At 38.4% G+C, this 21,202-nt stretch overlaps 1 protein-coding gene across 1 annotated transcript in view; it reads left to right on the forward strand.

Annotated features, from left to right (window-relative positions):
* Positions 1 to 21,202, forward strand: part of TMPRSS15 (transmembrane serine protease 15) — a 332,837-nt gene that overhangs the window by 273,740 nt on the left and 37,895 nt on the right. The window contains exon 20 of the mRNA XM_063448381.1: positions 4,855 to 4,950. Coding sequence (XP_063304451.1) covers positions 4,855 to 4,950 — 96 coding nt within the window. The remainder of the gene's footprint in view (positions 1 to 4,854; positions 4,951 to 21,202) is intronic.

Below are 21,202 nucleotides of genomic sequence, written 5' to 3' on the forward strand. Positions count from 1 at the left end.
TCTACTTATTCATTCCTGTCATTACACTGACTGGCTAAGTAACTTACATTTTATATGAATGTGTGTTACTTGATTGTTGTATGTGTTACAAATGCTTACAGCTGAATCCTGGCTATGTTTGTATACTTTTTATTTAAACTTGTATACTGTGTAATATTCTTCATTCTTCCACTGGGTAGGTATATTAGTACTTCGGGAATACTATGCTTCAGAACTTTGACACTTCGGCAACTTCGGCACTTTGGCAATTTCAGAACTTTGGCAATTTCAGAACTTTGGCACTTTGGAAATTCAGCAATTTCAGAACTTTGGCAATTTCAGAACTTTGGCACTTTGGAAATTCAGCAATTTCAGAACTTTGGCACATTGGAAATTCTGCAATTTCAGAACTTTGGCACATTGGAAATTCAGCAATTTCAGAACTTTGGCACATTGGAAATTCTGCAATTTCAGAACTTTGGCACATTGGAAATTCAGCAATTTCAGAACTTCGGCACTTTGGAAATTCGGCAATTTCGGAACTTTGGCAATTTCAGAACTTTGGCACTTTAGAAATTCGGCACTTTGGAAATTCGGCAATTACGAACTTTGGCAATTCGACAATTCAGCAATTCGGACATTCGGAAGTCCGAATTGCCCCAAATTAATCCGAATTAACATTCGGAAGGAAACAAATTACACATGTCTATTATTATCTTCCACCCTCTCAGATTTGATTGGGATCGCCTAATTCTTTTACTGAGGTTCCCTCATAGAAACTGTTATGGTTTCTATTGAATTAAAGGACCACTCTAGTGCCAGGAAAACATACTCGTTTTCCTGGCACTAGAGTGCCCTGAGGGTGCCCCCACCCTCAGGGACCCACTCCCGCTGGGCTCTCGGGGGAGGAAGGGGTTAAACTTACCTCTTTCTCCAGCGCCGGGCGGGGAGCTTTCCTCCTCCTCCTCTTCTTCCTTGCGACGTCATCGGCTGAATGCGCATGCGCGGCAGGAGCCACGCTCGCATTCAGCCGGTCGCATAGTAAAGCATTCATAATGCTTTCCTATGGACGCTTGCGTGCTCTCACTGTGATTTTCACAGTGAGAAGCACGCAAGCGCCTCTAGTGGCTGTCAATGAGACAGCCACTAGAGGCTCTGGAGGCTGGCTTAACCCTCAGTATAAACATAGCAGTTTCTCTGAAACTGCTATGTTTATAAAAAAAAAAGGGTAAAAGCTAGCTGGACCTGGCACCCAGACCACTTCATTAAGCTGAAGTGGTCTGGGTGCCTAGAGTGGTCCTTTAAGCCAATGCTTTAAATCCAGTTTTTTTTTGGAAGCACACTTTCCTGAAGTCTGCAGAGCAATGGGTAGACAGAGTAGAAGATGCAACAGCAAGTAATAATAAGCAAAAATATTCAAAAATCTGCATATCTTGGATTGATTATTGATTATAGAAATAAGGAAACCTTTTTGTGGTCCCATGAATATTAAATAGCAATTTGATTATTTTTGATCAATTGTCATTTTTAATTTGTCAATAACATTGTCCATTTCACAATCTCTTAAAAGTACTGCTTTTGTCATTCTAAATAAATCATCTGTAACTGTGTGAAGAGAACCTGGAAAATAATTCTCAGTAACTGAACATCTAACAAGCCTGATGTCCAACCTTATTATCTATTTAAGACTAACTGAATTACCGATGAGGCTTTTGGAAGGAATATATTCTTACCACAACTGATGTAAGTCTGTTTTGTTTTTTTCTTTTCTCTTTTTTTTTTCCTTTCTATTTTTAGGTTTTCTAACTTTTTTTTTCTATTTGTCTTTTGAGAAAACCATGGCTGTTATATCATATTAATTTGAGGATATTACTAGAGATAAGAGTGTTAATTATTTGATCTATAATTTTGGAAGTATCCTAAATCTCTTTTCTATACTATGTAATTCTCTCTATAAATAATATAAATGTATATTGGAAAATAAATAAATAAAATTCATCAGTAAAATGAGGCAGGTGAAAGGTGAAGTCCAAGTGAATTAAGGTCAAATGAGCCAAACTGGAGAACATCTCTAAGCCAACTATGATTTCAGTCCAGCTGCTATGGCATTCAGTTTGAAATTTACTTTAAAGTCACTTTGATTTCTCACTTTAGTAAATAACCCTGTAGGTGAATATGTTAATGTTGCCTTTGTAAGTAGAAAACACATCCAAGAGGGGAACATGACATAGCTTTGAAATAAAATTAATGCTTTAAGCATGAGCCTCAGACCGGTCAACTGCAATAATCTTTCTCGATTCAGGCCTGGATTGTGTAAGAGACAATGAACATTGATCTTCAACAGTTTAGTCTTGCTGTATAAATTGTTTGCACGTGAGTACCATGGACATCAAGATATTTTATGCGACTAGACCAGGGGTAGGCAACCTTCGGCACTCCAGATTTTGTGGACTACATCCCCCATAAAGCTCTGACACCCATAATGCTGGCAAAGCATCATGGGAGGTGCAGTCCAACACACCCTCTGTACCCACTGCCACTTTTTTGTACCATATGACAACGATAAACAAGCCAAAAGGTCAGGAACACAGAGAGTAGAGAAATGGTTAAAGAAGCCAAGGTCATTAACAAAGACTCTAATACAATATAAATGCACTATAGGCGTTATAAGAACCACAACAGGGCAATTGAAGAGCCAAATTTGTCCGAAGGTTGAATTCAGGTCTTTTTTTAATTCGTTCTTGCCTACTGAATTGGCACTTAGAGTCACGCCATTCTGACATTGGTGCAACTGATCACAGATGGGCTTGAGCAGCGTGCAGCGTCTCTCCTTCTTAGGGATAGGGGAGAGGGAGCTCTGGAACAGGTAAGCATGACAAATCCTACCAATCCACAGTAGTAGATCACAGTTTATCCTAAACCTCATGTAGCTTTTACTCTACAATGCCAACTTGTCTCTCCTGCTATCCCATCCCCCTACTTATGACTCACTGTCCACCACTCACAACCTATCTATTCTATTCCATCCCACCACATTTGTCCTTTCCTTATACCCTTAAACATATACATGTGTCTCTCCTGGAATGCTTTCCTTAAATTTCTGCATAGCAGGTGAGGATGCACCCTTCTTTTTTCATTCCCTCTTCTAGTCAACTTAATCAATAGGACACGCATATGTTCCGAATGCACAGGAGGGAAATATAAATGTAGGTCTAATATCCCTTTGATCCACAGAGCCATATAGCTCTAGTGTTGAATGCATGCAAAAGTCTCCTAGCCTACAGAAACACGGCCTGCAGTGGCTGCATATTGCAGGCTATAGAATGTATAAACCAATATGACTTTCTTCCCCATGTGATTTCACAGTTGTAGCTGATGATAGTGCTGCCAAACTATATGCGTTGTCTGGAGATATTTGCTGATCATACCTGTCAGCTGGTGGTATTACTGCCGCAGAGAGGTCTTTCACTGACAAATGCCTAAAATGTCAGTAGCCCACTAGTACCATTATGTGCTGGGGACAGAATGTGTGAATAAACTAATGTGACAAATATACCCCTGTGTATCAGCACCATATTTAAGACATTTTGGGGTTTTTTTAAACTGTGGGAGTCATTAACATTAAGAATAACCCATGGACCAGTTTGGAAAGGGGTTCAGGACTTCTGGACTGGGCAAGTGGACTTAATGGTTAAAGGGATACGATAAGCAGCCAGTGACTTGTAAGATTTTTGTAAACACAGTGGTTTTCTACAGTGGTATAAAATTGTGATTAATGATAATGAGATAAAATCTGATGCTGTATTGTTTCTCTAACAAATGGAAACATGTGAATGCTGAATTGGAGATAGTTATCTACCAGTAATTTTAAAGACTGTGCTCCAGCGAGTAAGATATTGCTTGTCTGTGTGCCAATGTCTTAGTAATGGACAATATGACATTTCATTACTAAATATATTGTTTTTTGTCTGTGCCTGCCAATAAGATATGATCTAAATTATACTTTTACATGCTTCTCTTAGTTTGCTATAGTGAGTCATTACGTGGCTTGCTGGTAAAAGTCCAATGTCTATATTAATCTGTATATTTGTGATGATTCAATATTCAGCCTATAATAATTAATATAGCATGTGGACTGATATGGTGTGAAGGAACTATGTGTAGATCAATGGTTACCAGTGAAAACAAATAGTTTTTTTGTAGAAAATAATTTTATTTACTTACAAACTCCAATTCATCCAACGTTGGGTCGATCGGATGATTGGTCGAATTCCCAAACTCAGAGTCAAAATATAGCTGAATCAGGAACCAAAGAAAACTTGCAATGTCCGAGCATATTTGATTTGTAATACTGAATTTCTCACATTTTACTAAAAACAGAGGGGATAGATGCTAAAAGATGATTGACGGCTAGGGGACAAACACTAAATGTTGATTTAATTCAGAGTCCAATAGAGGAGAACAGTAAAATGTAGTCAGTGTACTGTAAAATGTATACATATTATTCATATTATTTAAGTATTTTGCAGTATACTGATTGGCCCATTTTCTTGCCTTTTAGTTCACCATATGGCTAAAATTCAGCAGACCTGAAAAAGTTATTCTCAGCAGAAGTGATTCAGCCAATGTTTAGATTTTTATTAAAAATATGCTAAAATGAGCGGATAGAAAAGGGCCAAAATTCTGTAGATTATCAAATTAACTATTGCTCTATTAGTGTTTGGATCTAAAAGCAACCTTTTAGTTCACTGCTCATTCATAATTAAAAGTGCCCAGAGCTTGAATTACTCTGTGCCGTAGTGAGTACATTGTGCAGTAAATTATGTCTTATGTCAATTTTTTAATTTCATAACGAGTGAATGTAATGTATTCCAGGGATGTGAATACAACATCTACTGTACCATCTGAAGGAAAGGGGCCATTTGTTCAACTAGTTCAAGCAGAGGATGGAAGCTTTGATCTACAAACAAGGTATGAAATTGTATTGTCCCCATAAATCTGTAATCACTAGAGTCAAAGTTAAAAGTGGACTTTTTTTAACCCCTTAAGGACACATGACATGTGTGACATGTCATGATTCCCTTTTATTCCAGAAGTTTGGTCCTTAAGGGGTTAAAGGCCAATTACATTTCAGGGTCCCAAAAAACTGGTGTGAAAAGACTGTCCAGCATATTTAACATTTGTAACTCTATTTTGCATTAGGTGATTATGTTGTCAAATAAAAGGAACATTTCACTTTGATGTAGAGTCTTTTGAAGATTAGATTGCTATTAAATAATACTATAATGGCTAAAAGTCAGCATCAGTGGATTTTTCAAGATTACTGAGTAAAGAAATAAAGTGTATTTGTCAACAACCAATCAAAAATTAGTATTTCATGAAGATAAAATCTTTATGACATTCTCACACATTTGACTGAAATTCCAACCCAATCAATCGACAATCCTCAGCCCGTCACCATTGATGGCTGAGAGGAAAGAAGCTTTTCTCTGGAAGATCCTGCAGTCTCATGGGATCCTCCACAGACCTCAGTGTTACTCTCATGCACAAGAGTACAATGCTGACGTTGACTCCTAGCAGCTGAAATGCCAGAAAGAAGACAAGTTCAGTTATTGCACTGCCCGTGGAGCAGTCACCAAATTATGCAAAGACCACAGACAGTGACAGAGCCGTTTTAATCCAGACATGGTGAAGGTTCTGATAACCTTTAAGGTTCTTGAGTATAATTTCAAAGGTTGACTACTTGACTAAAGATATTTTATTTTATTATCACATAAATACACTATGCTTGGATGCAATGATCTAATGTATTATATATAGCACACACACATGTATATATAAGTATATGCGTGTGTATAGGTATATTTTGTATTTGTTTATTTGCATGCCCTGATGTCTTTACTATACTTTATTCACATAATTACATATATACTACAAATGCATTTATACATTCTGTGACAGGGTCACTGGGGCAGGTTAATTAAAGGCAGGTACATAAATCAGCATATGGAAAGTGATATTTTCCCTGCTTCTAGGTTTTATACTTCTAGCAGCTTCAGCTGAATAAGGAAAATTTGGTATAAGGATCATGCCCTTGCAGTTTCACTGCTCACTTCTCTGCCATATAGGAGTTAACTCACTTTGTTTATGCAGCAATAGGCACACCTCCCTGCATGTGACTTCTATAGCCTTCCTGAACACTTCCTGTAAAGAGTCATCTAATATTTATACTTCCTATATTGCCAATTATGTTTAATTTATAATGTCTTATCTCCTGCTCTTTTAATAGTTTGCTGGACCCTGCAGGAGCCTCGTGTATGTAATTAAAGTTCAATTTACACAGCAGGAGAGCAAAACTTTTAAATTAAGTTGTGTATGAATGAAAATTAAACCATTTTTAAACCAAAAAAATTAAACCATTAAACCATTCAGGCTGTGGCAGTCACAGCCAGGGGAGGTGTGGCTAGGACTGCATAAACAGAAACAAAAGTGTTTTAAGTCCCAAATGACAGAGAATTGAGCAGTGAAACTTCTGAGGCATGATCTATACACCAAATCTGCTTCATTAAGCTATAGTTGTGTAGAGACTAGATTGTCCCTTTAATTAACATTGCCCATCCCTTTTTTGCCTGCTGATCACTAGCACTACTGATCACAGACACAGGGAGCATGTGAAACTGAACCTGAGTGGTAATAACTGCACTGGCCTTATCCCAATGCATAAGCATTAAATAATTAACATTCAGACCTATAAATAAAAAATAAATCTACATTTGCACACACATACATACACACATCACACGTACATATACATTGCACTTTCATTTACAGCCACTCTTATACACATATAACTTAGCCCTAAGTCTAACAAAAAACAAGTTTTGGGGGTTGCCATTTAGCAATTGTGAAGTTTAAAAAGATTATTTTAATAGATACAGCTGAGAAATAGAACATTATGGTCTGAATATAACATAAAAAAATCCATTTATCATGTATTTTCTAAGTTTATTTTAAATTGTATTTTAGAATTCCTTATAACATGTTTCCAAATCTATTTCTCATTCTTTCCTCTTTTTTTTTTTTTTTTTTTTACTATATAGTATATAAATTACTATACTTACAAAATATTCTAAAACCATGCTTTTAAATTGGCATACCAAAGTTATAGATATGCATTTTTGCTTATTGTATGTATAACTCATTACTATCATTACTATACTGCAGTTTTGCAAACATGAATTATCACACACAGGTCTCAATAATTATTGGTTGCATTTTATTCTATATTATAATTATTAATTATTATTATTATTATTGCCGTTTATATAGCGTCAACAGATTTCGTTGCGCTTTACAATATTATAAGGGGTTGGGGGGGTGGGGGGAGATTTAACTATAAATATAACAATTACAAGAAAACTTACAGGAACCATAGGTTGAAGAGGACCCTGCTCAAACAATCTTACAGTCTAGAGGAGGTGGGGTGTAAAACAAAATAGGACAGGAATTAGCAATCAAATAAGGTGGGAAGGAAGTAGAGCTATATAAAATGTCCATCCTTGATATGTGATAAAGTGAGTTGCCCAATTGATGGTAAATACATTTTTATTCACAGTAGATTATTTTCACAAGTAAATAGGTCTAGTGAAGAAGAACGTACTTATCACCTACTCTACAAAAACCCATCTACCTGTAAAATAATAATACTCCATTATAATTAGATGTGCACTGTCAGCCCAGGCATTTATTTATGTACCCCCACGCCTAATTAACTCAGTATGGGTTACTGGTTGGGGGATCACGGACCATCCCTCTCAATTTGATTAATAACTCTTCCAATTCACAAGACTCAAGTTATCAGGTAAATAACAGCTTGTTGGGGAAGGAGCACTTGCAGGTTCCTCCTTAACAGTATAGTGAGGTTTCCCATCCTACCTCTAAGGGGACAGAGATAAAAATCGAAAATGTTGACTGTTTAATTAAATAACATCTGTTTTCATCAACTGTATTGCTTTGATTAGAATATAGCCCATAATGAGAGAAATTTTAGATAAATAAGCTGCATGCACGAAGATTTCCAATAAGGGGTTTACATAGCTTTCCTTCTGTCTTACTTCAAAAAATTAAAGGATAAATCAACACTTAAATTAATCACTTAGATAGCATCCATATTGACAGCCGGGAGGATGCTCTTCCTCACACAATTAGAGAGCTTGCTAAAAGTGGATGTGTGGCTTCTCAACGAAAGCACTGGTCTATGAGGAGTATTTTTGGTGGGTGGCGAAGGCTGAGCATGCACCCAAGGTTCCAATGCTTCTCTATGAGGAACATTGAACTGGCTGGGAGATCATCACTAGTGATGATCTTCCATGGGTGGAGTGGAGATGCAGCGAGGAGACCATATCACCACTGGATTAGAAGTAAGTAATGGCTTTCCGTTTACAGAAACAGAATCCCAGACAACCGGAATCTAGTACAGAATACTGCAGTATCATAAATATATTCATTTATTTATAACCATTGTGACCAGATCCACCGTGTTTTCAGGGACAAGAACAATGCTCTTATACGTATGAAAATGCACAAAAAGGTTTGCACTGCAGTATGTATAATGCATATTCTCCAGGATTCTTCATTGCCTGATTACTTAATTGTATACAGCTTCTTCTGAATTCTACATACTACAGGACAATCCTTTTCATGTCCATCAATATGTGTATGTGATATATGTCCCTGAAAAAGTGGTGGGTCTGGTCACTCTGGTTTATAACGCTGGAGTATTCCTTTGACATAGAACGTGTTTCCAATTTTACTTTGCAATTTCCAGCCTTGATTTATGATTTACACATAGCTATCACATTAAAATCTAAACGCACCAAAAGCAAACAAATGGATCTTCCTTCTTGAACTCATCAGTACGCTGATAATTGAACAACCACTGGAAATTTCTCAAAGAACATTAAACTATGCATTAATAAATTGTAAAGAAATGAAATATTGACAAAATGTGTGCGTTGTGTGTGTGCTTTTGTGTATGTGTACATGTGTGCTCTATATGCTTTGTAACATGTCTGTTCCTTGCTATTTTCTTCTAGATTATCCTTGTTTATTCTAAATATCATATTTCTCCTCTGTTTATATCTGGTGGGTAATAAATAAGATTTAGTGCCGCTATATTTCATAATAATCGTAATTGCAATTTCAGCATTGTTCGGTAGCTGGGTCTTATGATATAGTACATTATAGTAAAGTGACATGCTATCACATGTATCTGAGAACAATACAATGTCAATTTATTATTCTTTCTAAAAAAAAAAATAAGAGCAACATCTCAAGGAAAAATGAATTTGAAATGTTTTAGACTGAATTTCAATCTCAAATCCACAGTTGACTAGTTTAATACAAAACAGTGCATTAAATGAAATATCAACACACTAATCTATCTTTTCCATCATGTAATACACATGTACATAAAAAATATATGTGTGAGCTAGAATATGTATGCCATCTATATAAAAAACTAATTTAAAGTTCACAGTCAGTATAATACAATGTTTTTCATGGCCTGCCAACGTCTACTCTGCAACATATATATTGCACCCACTGGAAATTCTAAAGATTTTACTTTAGCTTGATATTAGCTAACATGCCATTTCCTTTTCAAGTGTTACCTAATAGAGGCACATTTCTTTGAACCCTTTCTTTCCTATCACCATACACAAGTTATGTTTTATTTTATTTTTGCAATGCAATGCAAAAGTAATGTACAAATACAAAATAAATATTATATATCACTGTTTAGTTGATATACCCCAAATGAAAACTTGCATGCATTTAATTCTGTATTTTTTTTTAAATTGGGGGTATATCTAAAACCAGCTTGCAACAGCTGCAGATCTCTTTTCTGCATCCTTTGCAAACCCATCTCTTCCATCCCATCTCAGAATTTCTGTGGCTGTCCAAACACAGACTTCCCAATGCAGCTCAATGAGAAGTACTTGCAAGGAAAGGTGCTTTTTGCAATTGCGGCTTCTTGAGTTTAACCTCTACTGAGCTTAACAAACCAGGAAATGATTGAAGGCCAAGGGGATGTAACAAGGTTAATTTGAAAAAGTGTAAATTTCTATTCAAATGCAGTCTTTCAATGTCATCCAAGGTTGACAGAAGGTACACTGACTGCCTTATCAATGTGGCTTGGTGGTGACAATTTATGTAGCTGTATGCCAGTGGGGGAAGGGGGCAGTGATGTGACTTGTGTCAGGGGCTTGCCCAAAGAGAACGGGTTCATCATAATAATTTATCGATCAACCAATCAAGTAGGTTGGTGGAACATTTTTCTGTGTTTTCTGCAGGGTCCTAGTACTCTGAGCGTGCGCTAGGCTTGTTTGAAACAGTTCCCTGCTGTCCCCTAAAAGTGGCACACCAGGAAACAAAGGCAGAATGGCAAGACAGGGCCTGAAAATCTAGATTGATCCTGATCTAGTTGGGAGGCCTGCAGATGAGAAATTATCCTTCCCACTTCCTGTACAGTCTTACACACAATCCCTGGAGAAGCATAGACAACACTGTGTTTTACACCCTCTATGACTGTTGCTACATCTCTGCTATCAAGACTAGATCACAGAAGACAGTGGCCAAGGTTCCTGAAGGTTCCTGGTACTTATCGCCAATCCACCTAAGCTCAAAACAGGCACGTTATAATATAGACACCCCCTACAAGACAGATGCCCCTAGGCAGGTGCCTACTCTGTCTAGAAGATAGGTATACACAAAAGGATCACCATATATACATAGTTTACATTTATTTATTTTATCAATTGCAGATCTCACCAAACCACACATTGGCACAGTCAATACACATGCACTTATTATTGTCAAAGATTGCCCATAAATAATAAATCAGGTGTTAATGGGATATGTAGTTCAGAATTAGCTTAGCATTAAGCAGCAAATCTTTTATAATAAAAAAAAACTGACACAAATAAAAAGAGTTAAGAAAAAATGAACTTATACTGACCAGAATGGCATGTCTGCAGCATTACCCCTATCTCCTGCCCCCCATACCACACTAGCAGCAATATTAAGTAGTAAGCTTTGTGCATTAACATGGCTTGAGTGTTGAGTCAAGTTACAGACAGAAATCAGCTGCATGCTCTTCTAAGCAGAAGAGAAAAGAAACACAAATTTAAATTCCATAATTAGGCCTAGCGTGATATTCAGCTCCAGGCACATTAAACTCCTAATCCACCATTGACAGTTCAATTCACAGTTTTTTTGAGTGGTGCTATTAGACCTGATCATGTAAATTGTCTGTTAGTTTATATAAAAATTAGGACAGCAAATGCACTCTCATCGCACACAGCCCATACAAGTGTCACGGTTCTCACCATGGCAGACAGACGGCCAGACGTGGTCACTCCTGGAGTTCCCAGCAGGGGACTTGAACCAGGGAACTTCTCAGTCCTGGTCCTGCTTTCTACCTCTGAGCAACAGCAGCTTTATACAGCGACTACTGATTCCGGTCCTGTTCATCCTGGCATGTCTTCTACACTGGGGGCTGCACCTTGACTTGGCTGTGCTTCACCTGACCCTGATCAGTCATCAGCAGGGTATTTAAACCCAGCCTCGCCCTGTGCTCAGTGTCAAGTCTTTGATCCTGTTTCGTACCAGTGTTCCTGTTTCATCTGCTTCGTTTTATTGACCCCGGCTTCTGTCTATGTTTATCCTGACCTCTGGCATCCTTTGACCTCGGCTATCCCTCGACATTCCTGCCGGTTCAGCCCTTGCCTGTCCTGCGTTTTGGTACTGCATCCTGCACAGCCCCCGTGCACAGACACACAGGCCAGGTGAATTCTTACCTGACCACCTCGGCCTGTGGCTATCTGCAAGGGTGAGCAACATATCTGCGCTACAGACTCCCAACTCAGGTAAGACCCTGACAACAAGTACTCGGATGGGCTACGAGAAAATATCACCTTCTTCCTGTGACATTTCTTAGTGAGGGCGTGTGATTACATCTGCTGCAATTTTGATTTGCAAATTGCTGCAAATCTAAACAGAGAAGCATTTGCATCTCAGATGCCTTTACACTATACACTACAAGTCAATATACTTAGGCTACAAGGCAGCAAATCATCGCTAACAAGTCCATTTTCACACTATATATCTCTCAGCACTATTAACATGCAGCATTAGGTGGATATTGAACTTCTTACAAGACCAGCTACAACTAAAATTAGGTTACCATTCTTCACCCCCTAAGCCATGCCACACTCTTTGGAAACTATTAGACAGTCACACAAATAAAAATGGCTGTTTGCTTATGCTATGCCTAAACGCTTGGGGTATGACAGAAGAGGCAGACATGCAGCAGTAACAGCGCATGTTCCCTTACTGCTGTTATCATTGGTGAGTTGACCAGGGGCATTGCTAGTGGTGGGCTGACCCCGACTGAGGCCCTGAAAACACCCGCTTCTGATTTTGGCAGGCTACCATTGCTATCCCTGAGCTGCAAGGACACGTGCCATAGAGATGCTTACTGTATTTATTTGCAAATCCAATTCTGGTAATAAGTAATTGAAGATGTTAGTGTACTGATAATCTTAATTTTAGTAATGGCAGGAGACGAGTATTATTTTTGCATAATCTCTCTTTACTAGCTCCAGAGCAGCAAAGAAACACATAGAAAAAAAGAACCAATCACAAGAGAGTAGGATGTACATGAGGTATAATGAACTAATCACTTCCTCTTTCAGAAAGCGACATCAAGCAGAAGCAAACATATAACAAGCAATAACAATAACTCCTAAATGCAACATCTGAAGGAACAAACTTCCAGTGAATTCCACACAAACAACCAAAACGTCTTCAGGGACGAATCAAGCTGAAAAGAGAATGTGTGACACGTAGACACAGTCATGAACGTGAAAATCCAAGTAACACAAAGTATACATCAGTCCATAGCAGTAATTTGTAAACTACTATCTGATAACTGAACAACAATTAAATAAATCTCCAATGACAATTCCTTACCAATGGAAATAAAATCATCCATGTAAACACAAACCATTAAGAGCCTAACCTACCTTGGACCAGTGATACATATAAAGAAAGCGAACAGAAAGGATGCGATAGCAAAGCAGGGTGGGAAAATACTCTCCTCCTGTCATTACTAAAAGTAAGATTATTAGTACACTAAAGCTAGTATAATCTTCCTATTTTGCAATTTTAACCCTGAGAAAGGAATAGAAAACTAATGAAAAATCCGAATAGTGTGACGAGAGACATAGACCATCGGGAAATAAGGGAAAAAAGCAACATCCGGTATATGATGGAAAACACCAGACCAAGCATAAAAATCCGTCAGTAGATGCCCAGTCTCGTAGACAAACAGAACGATCTCCACATCCCATAAGCTGGAGGTGGATGTCACTGGGTAGTTGGTACACAAGAGGATCCTTGCCCATTGGGAGTCCCCAGACCAAGGCAAGGGTCGATAAACTGTCCGAACTCACCACATAATGGATCGAGGTTCCGTTCCCAACACCAACCAGACCGGGAAGGCCCCAGGGAGAGTCAACACCGTTGCGTCCCTGGGGCCTAAGAGGTCCATAGCAGCCTGTGATAGTCCGCCGATCTGCCAAGAACACCAGAAAGAGTCCAGGCCACCAAGGTCAGCTTACCCTCCATGAATAGAAGATGTGGGTTCCCCTTCGGGTCCATTAGAAGAGTCGGGTATGAATGTAGGAGTAGGAGATCCTCACCGGCCAGTCCTCGAAGATCCGGAAAACAAGGATGACTCTGTCAGAGCGGGATTGCCAAGGCAGTGTTACTCACTGAACAGAGGTAATGGAGAATACTCATAATCATTGTGAAGGAATGAATAGCATAAACTCCCCAGGGAGGCCCAGCTGGCAGGAATGTGACCACCATTGTGCACTCCAAATCCGGCAGCCAATTGAAGAACATTGAATTGGAGGTCCCTCTGAAGGTTGGAGAACCAATCTGTGTTGAGATGTGTCTCCCCTGGTAGTTAGTCCACCCTCGTGGAGATCCTGTGAGGAAGGCAGAAATCCTTGCATCTGATCGGAGACGGGAGCTGGCTCTGTTCAATTGTCCAATACTACAGTTGTCCACTATGGTAGTACTACCATAACCACTTTTACACTTGCTTTCCAGCCCAGTTCCTTTTTGTATCTCAAATTTTACTGTTTTATCAAATAAAGTATTTTCCCATTAGATACTCCTGGTACTTGAGGCAGTGGACAACTGAAGTATTACCCCACTAGACAGATCTCTAAGCTAGCTATTAATAGCTGTAAGGTTTAATCTTTTTTTTCCCTTTTACAATATACCAGCACTGAGTCCCCCCTTGATTGGGGTGTATTCACCTTTGGTTAATAAGGAACCAACTTTACGTAGATGACTGGCTTGCGAAACTGCCATAACCACTTCTACACTTTCTCTAATAAAGTATTTCCCCATTAGATACTAGTGATACTTGAGGCAGTGGACAACTGTAGTATTAACCCACTAGACAGATCTCTAAGCTAGCTATTAATACCTGTAATTTTTTCATCTTTTTTTTCCCCTTTTTCAATATACCAGCACTGAGTCCCCTCTTGATTGGGATGTATTCACCTTTGGTTTACATGTAACATTATTTTGGGTCCGAGCCCACTTGGTGGAGCTGGTACCACCGCACTGACCTCTATGTTTCTAACCCATTAATTGGGACTAGGTTACATAGCATTATTTCTACTTACGATTTGGTTCCTTATTAAGTTTGAATGCCTTCTAATTAGAAGCAATGGTATCTCATGTGGGCATTGTAGAAAGTTCAGTCGATGCTACCTTAGGGATGCTTACCTGAGGAAAACGGGATCTAGCGCATCTGTGTATTCCGTGTTCTCTGTCTGATCATCTGGAGCACCAGAAGATTGTCTCTCACCCACTTCGGGTAAAGAGTTTGCGATAGCGAGGTACAGAGGTCAGATGGCCCAAAGTGGTTGGCGACATGGCCCGCTGTCGATCAGTCCTGTAGAACACCCCCTAGGTCGGTCACCATGTAACACCTTCCTTATGGAGGTTTGGGTCTTGATGAGGGAAGAGGGAACATAAACGTGTGTAATAAGCTCCCCCAGGAAAGAGCATGCCTTGTGCCTGGGGTCCCAATGTTTTGGTGCCCAGATCCACTAACTATCCATCAATACAGATGAGTGCTGCTATGCGCTTCTCGTAGGAGAGGCGAAACAGAAACACCTCTGAGCCCATTCACGAATATCGGGCGCCTATTCCCGGATGACTCCTTTGCCATGAAGGTCATCATCCGCTGATCAAACACAGGCATCTGTGCAACTCTGTCTGGGAAGGGCATGGGCAGTCCGACCGCAAGCGGTTACAGACATCTTTATCTAGAGGCTTGCATAAAGTTGGCCAGGTGTTCGAAAGGGGGACCAGTATCTCGAACTTGGGTGACCGATGTTGTAGGTTACACAGCCATTGACCAGTAGAATCTAGAATCGCTTCCGTGTCTTCTTGGTCAGAAGTGTGTGAGGCACCCGAAGGTGGGGGCGCCGAGAGGAGCCCTGTCGCAGGGGGCCCAGGAGGTGGCCTTCTGGCCACCTCCAGGTCACCCCCGAAGCTGTATTAGGTATGGCAGAGCAGGCACCTGCTTACCTTGATGGCAGATGCCTGCTCTGCTTTAAATGCTGGTGACCGGAGGAGAGGAAGATGGAGGAGGCAGGCGGCAAGAAATGCTTTTCTTGCGGCCTCTTACTCCTCCCTCGCGCGCCCTCTGTAATGCCAGGAGCCAGAATATGACGTAATTCTGGCCCCGGCATACTAAACAGCGGGCAGGAGGAGTGAGGAGCTGCCCCACCCTGGACCCCAGGGAGTTGAGTGTTTGACTGTCAGTGAGTGTGTGTGTGTGTGTGTTTGTCAGTGAGTGTATGTATGTCAGTGAGTGTCTGTGTGTATGTCTGTCAGTGAGTGTGTTTGTGTGTCTGTCAGTAAGTTAGTTTATGTCTGTCTGTCAGTAAGTGTGTGTGTCTGTCAGTAAGTGTGTGTGTCTGTCAGTGAGTGTGTGTGTCTGTCAATGAGTGAGTGTGTGTATGTCAGCAAGTGTTTCTGTCAGTGAGTGAGTGTGTGTCTATCAGTAAGTGTGTGTGTGTGTCTGTCAGTGAGTGAGTGACATGAGGGGGCGGAAAAATGGATCTTTGCCTAGGGCGGCAGACATTCTTGTACCAGTCCTGTTTAAACAGCTTATATAAATGGCCTAATTCAACATAAACATGCAACCCCAGTAAGACCCAAAAGCCCCTCAAGCACCAGAGAAGCAAGAACAAGGAGGGGAGAGGGCAAAAACCAAGAATAAGGTAGAAACACAATAAATAACATATAAATAACACAGATGCACACAGTACAGAAGTGCAGCAAGAACAAACGGCAAAGTATATAAAATATATAATACAGACACCACCTCAATAAAGGCAATAGAAACAAAGTAATAGAGAAGAGTTATACTCTGACCAGTCTGCTTGATGGAGCAGCAAAGAAAGAGGAAGTGATTAGGTCTTTATACCTCATGTGCATCCTACTCTCTTGTGATTGGCTAGTTTTTTTTCTATGTGTTTGGTTGCTGCTGTGGAGCTAGTAAAAAGAGATCATGCAAAATATGAAGCCTCCTGTCATGTTGTATAATTATGTACATAGAACATAAGTTGTTAATTTGCTTGAAGTGCCCCTTTAAGCATCTTCAAAGCAAACTCCTGTACAGCAAGTGATAAAGAAACAATATGCAGTCAATTATCTGTACTTGCAGTATATTTATAGCTGTCTGATCAAGTTTAATATATATATTATATTATATGTATAAAAAATGAAAAAAAGTCTTGCACTCCAACTTACAGTTATTTGACCCGGTGCTTGATTGCACCTGTTGTCCTGATGAAAGTTCCTGAATGGAACTGAAATGTTGACTGTTACACCTTTTAGTAAAAAAAAGTTTGTAAGAAAGCTACCTGGGAGTGCTGATTCTTTTCTTTTATATATATATATAAAAACATTTACCCACTGTTTCGGAAATAGAACTTAAATTAATGAAAGACACAAAAATAAATGACAGTCAAATAATTTATAAGAAAACATATATATATATATGTTGGCCGTTTTGTTAATCAGTCCTATGTTTTCAAAAATTAGTTCTCTCTGCAATTTGATTATTTCAACAGCCTGGCTGCTATACTTGCACTAGCAGTGCTGCTGTGTGTGTTAAATGGAGCTGCTTGGGTACCACAAAACACTATAAATTGTATGGATCCTTCGGTGCTAGCAAGCTTGTTATTTATTGCACAATATAAAAGTTTTTGAACTACTTGCAAGTTTAAGACCTTGAGCACTGTGTCTTTGGTCTTTCTTTTCCTGGTAATTTAATCTATCAATTGTTAAAAGGATAAGCGCTTTTAAAAGTCTACATAGATAGGGATATATTCTCTTTATCCGTATCCATGGAAACCCACCTGTTGAGATCAGTATGACAAATTTGTCGAATTTCGATTTAAAGCCCATTGTCCACGAAAATCCTCTGGATTTAAAATGTCTGTGTTAAGAAAAGGCATGCAGTTCTTTCATTATTAAATTGATTTTTGTTAAAATGATATATGTATTAAGTATGGCTCTGTTGTGATTTGCACTTATCTCAATTATGTACTGATAAGAATGAGGTGAAGATTAGCTCGATAAATTGCATTTCCTAAATCAAATTGTGAAAGAAATTACTTGCTGTTGACTACACCACTGCTATTGGATCAATAATCCTTTATTATTGTTAGTTTTATTAGATATGCAGGTCATTTTTAAATAAAAAAACACCATGCTCAACATTTGAAAGGAATCACACCTGCCAGAAATACATTCAGAACGTGGTCAAAAAGATAGACCCCCGTCTATTGTAAACGTAAGCAACAGCTGGGGATACACTTTTAGGTAATCTTTGTTTCACAGTAAATGCTTGAAACTTACAGTATCCCCTTTTAGCATGAAGGAGCATGAATTTTGAAAGATTGGGAAAAATAGTCAAAACAGAAAATATGCTTTAGAAACATATATTGCTTGTTCTTTGCTTTTTGTTCATGAGAACAAAAAGATTTCCAAATACAATGTGGTTCTTGTGTATGTGTGAACAGCCTATTGATTACTGTGTTGCTTTTTTTTGCCCGCTGCCTTTATTCCTATTCTGCAATAACATTGCAGTATTTTCTATACATGTGGGAATACAATACATGCTTTGCATTGTGCTGCAGTTTAACCTCGTTGTAAGCTATTCTAATATCAAGCAACGAGACATGCAATTTTTTAGGATATACTGATCTCTAGTGGCCGCTTCACTGAAATATTGGATTTTTAAAAATGAGAAGAAAAAAAAAGTTATCTTCCTTTTTCTTTATTTTATTTTTTTCATGTGAGCTAATATCAACACAGACTAAATAGTATTAAGTAATGCTTGTTTTTTTCCCAAAGAACTTACAGAACTCTTATTTGTACTTGTTCTGAATGGTAGATTTATGCATGTTTGAAATATACATTAAATGCATGCATAAAACCAGCAAGTCAACAGGGATAGTAACTAAACAGGGGTATTTACTAAAATGAGAATTCAAAGTAATTTCAAATTTAAAGTCAAAATAGCAGAACTGCAAAAATGTTTAATTCAGTTGTGCTTCCAGTTCGGGTACTAAAAAAATCAAATTAAAATTTAAATTCACTTTGAATTTTCTTTGAATTCTCACTTCAGTGAATAACTCTGAAAGTGCTAATTCAAACGGAATTTCATATTTTAATCCAAAATAGCTGAAAGCATAGCTGACTTATTGTGACCTAAAATGTGAAATTTACTTTGAATTCACATTAAGTTACCAACAATTGTCACTTTGCTTAAAACTTTTCTTCAAACTACTGTCTTCCCCCAAAAATAAGACATAAGCCCTACCCCAAAAATAAGCCCTAGTTCGCTAATCTATCTTCGGGGAATTTTCCCCAGACGTAGATTCGTGCAATTCCATTCTCGAGTAAGCTAATCTATGTTCAGGGAAGTTTCCCCGCACAAAGATTCACGCAATTTCATTCGCGAGTAAACTAATCTATGTTCGGGAAAGTTTTCCAAACATAGTTTTGTGGGATTCCATTCTCGAATAAGCTAATCTGTTAAGGGATGTTTTCCCGCAAATAGATTCATGGGATTCCATTCGAGAGTAAACTAATCTATGTTCGGGGACATTTTAATCAGAGGGGTGCCTCGTCAATCTACATTCCCTCCATGGGTTATAAAAGCGCACGTGTTACCTGCATTTTGGCAATTCGTCTGGATGGAAAGAAATCCCCACCTCTAATCATCACTAAGGGCAAGAAACATAAAATTGAATGCGTTTCAGGAATTTATGTTCTTGGAACCGAAAAAGCCTGGTGCAAACAAGCAGTTATAAGGAAGTGGGTCAATTTAATGTTGCCACTTGTTCTGCGAGGTGGCCAAAGAGGTCTCCTAGTCTGGGATTTAGCCAGCACTCACTGTGCTAAAGACAAGAAGACTTTCAGTGCAGAGAAAAGAATAGATCACGTAATGATTCCTGCAGGAATGACTGGCTATCTCCAGACTCTGATATTGCAATAAACAAGCCATTCAAGAGCCATTTGGGCATGGAAATCAATGAATGCATTAAAAAAGAATGAAGAGAAATCATGGAAACTTTGTGAAGCCTAGCCTGCAAGAGGTTGGGTGAAGATTTCATGGGACAAAATCACTGACAGCTGTTGTTGCCAATGCACTACGAGCAGGCTAAATGGACAAGAAGTACTCATTTAAGGAGAGCTATATTGCTGGACATGAGAGATTGGGGTCAAAGCTTCTACAAGAAAGGGAGTCGCAGGAAACTCAGGCCGGAATTCAGGGTTTAGAGAGCTTTTACAATGTTCCAGGAGAAGATGACATGATTGTCTTTGAATAAATGGTTTGTTGTACATTTATTGTTGTACCGTACAATAAATATTTTGTTGTACATTTATTGTTGTACTGTACATTAAAATAAGACATCCCCTGAAAATAAACCCTTGTGTATTTTTTTGAGCACAAATTAATACAAGACCCTGTCTGATTTTTTTGGAAAACGCGGCATTACAGTAAGTAAATGTGTGTGGAAAATTCTTTTAATGTACTATTGCAATATAAATGGTGCTGTGAAAGATATATGTTCATGACCAAATTTAAGATGCCAATCTCTGCCTTAGGCTTGCAAAGTATCTTGGGTGTTGTATTTCAACAACAGCTGGGGATGTACTACTTTCAAATTAATATTTTCAAGTTTGACAATATTAAATTAAAAGTAGATGTAGGATAACAGAAAACCCACTATGTAAATACAACATAAAGGTATAATTTGTAATAAACTAAATATCCTTTGCTTTGTTTTTTCTTTTTCTTATCTTAGTATAGTAATTGACTGCAACTAGATTTATTATTTTTTTTTCAGCCTGTAACCGCTAGTGCTATATCTGTGTAAGCGACATAGAAAGGTTTTATGTTTAAAGAAATATCCAGTCCTCTCAGATGTGATTAATCATTGAAAACTACTAGATTATTTACTAGATTGCGACATTAAAGGCAATACCTCAGAATTTCTCTTCCTACACACATACACTAATATAAATATATACATCCATATATATTCACAGAGGGAGCTTGTACCAATAAAATGCAATATATTTCTATAAAAACACATTTTTCAAAGGTCAATCTTAAAAAGATCTAATCATCATGTAGATATTATCAATAAAAAATGTTTTGATCATGAGAAACTGTAATTTTGTAACCATCAAGGATATTTTTCCCTTTTTTTGTCACAACTGGAAAGTATATTATTGGGGGGGTTGCTGTCTTTTGTAACTATAGCAACAACAAAAATGAGATTGATTGAGGTTGATGGATTTGAGGGCTTTAACCCCTTAAGGACACATGACGTGTGTGACACGTCATGATTCCCTTTTATTCCAGAAGTTTGGTCCTTAAGGGGTTAAAGGGAAACTGTCACTTCTGAGGAATTTTAATATTATGCTAATTTATCCCAGCATGTAACAAATATGTTGTGAGCTGTGAAAAATAAAATGAAGTGTAGAAAACCACACCTCTTACAACGGGGCACCTCTGCCTCCATCTGTTATGCAGAGAGTCCTA

This window comes from Pelobates fuscus, chromosome 1 (assembly GCF_036172605.1).
Source record: "Pelobates fuscus isolate aPelFus1 chromosome 1, aPelFus1.pri, whole genome shotgun sequence".
Taxonomy (NCBI): domain Eukaryota; kingdom Metazoa; phylum Chordata; class Amphibia; order Anura; family Pelobatidae; genus Pelobates; species Pelobates fuscus.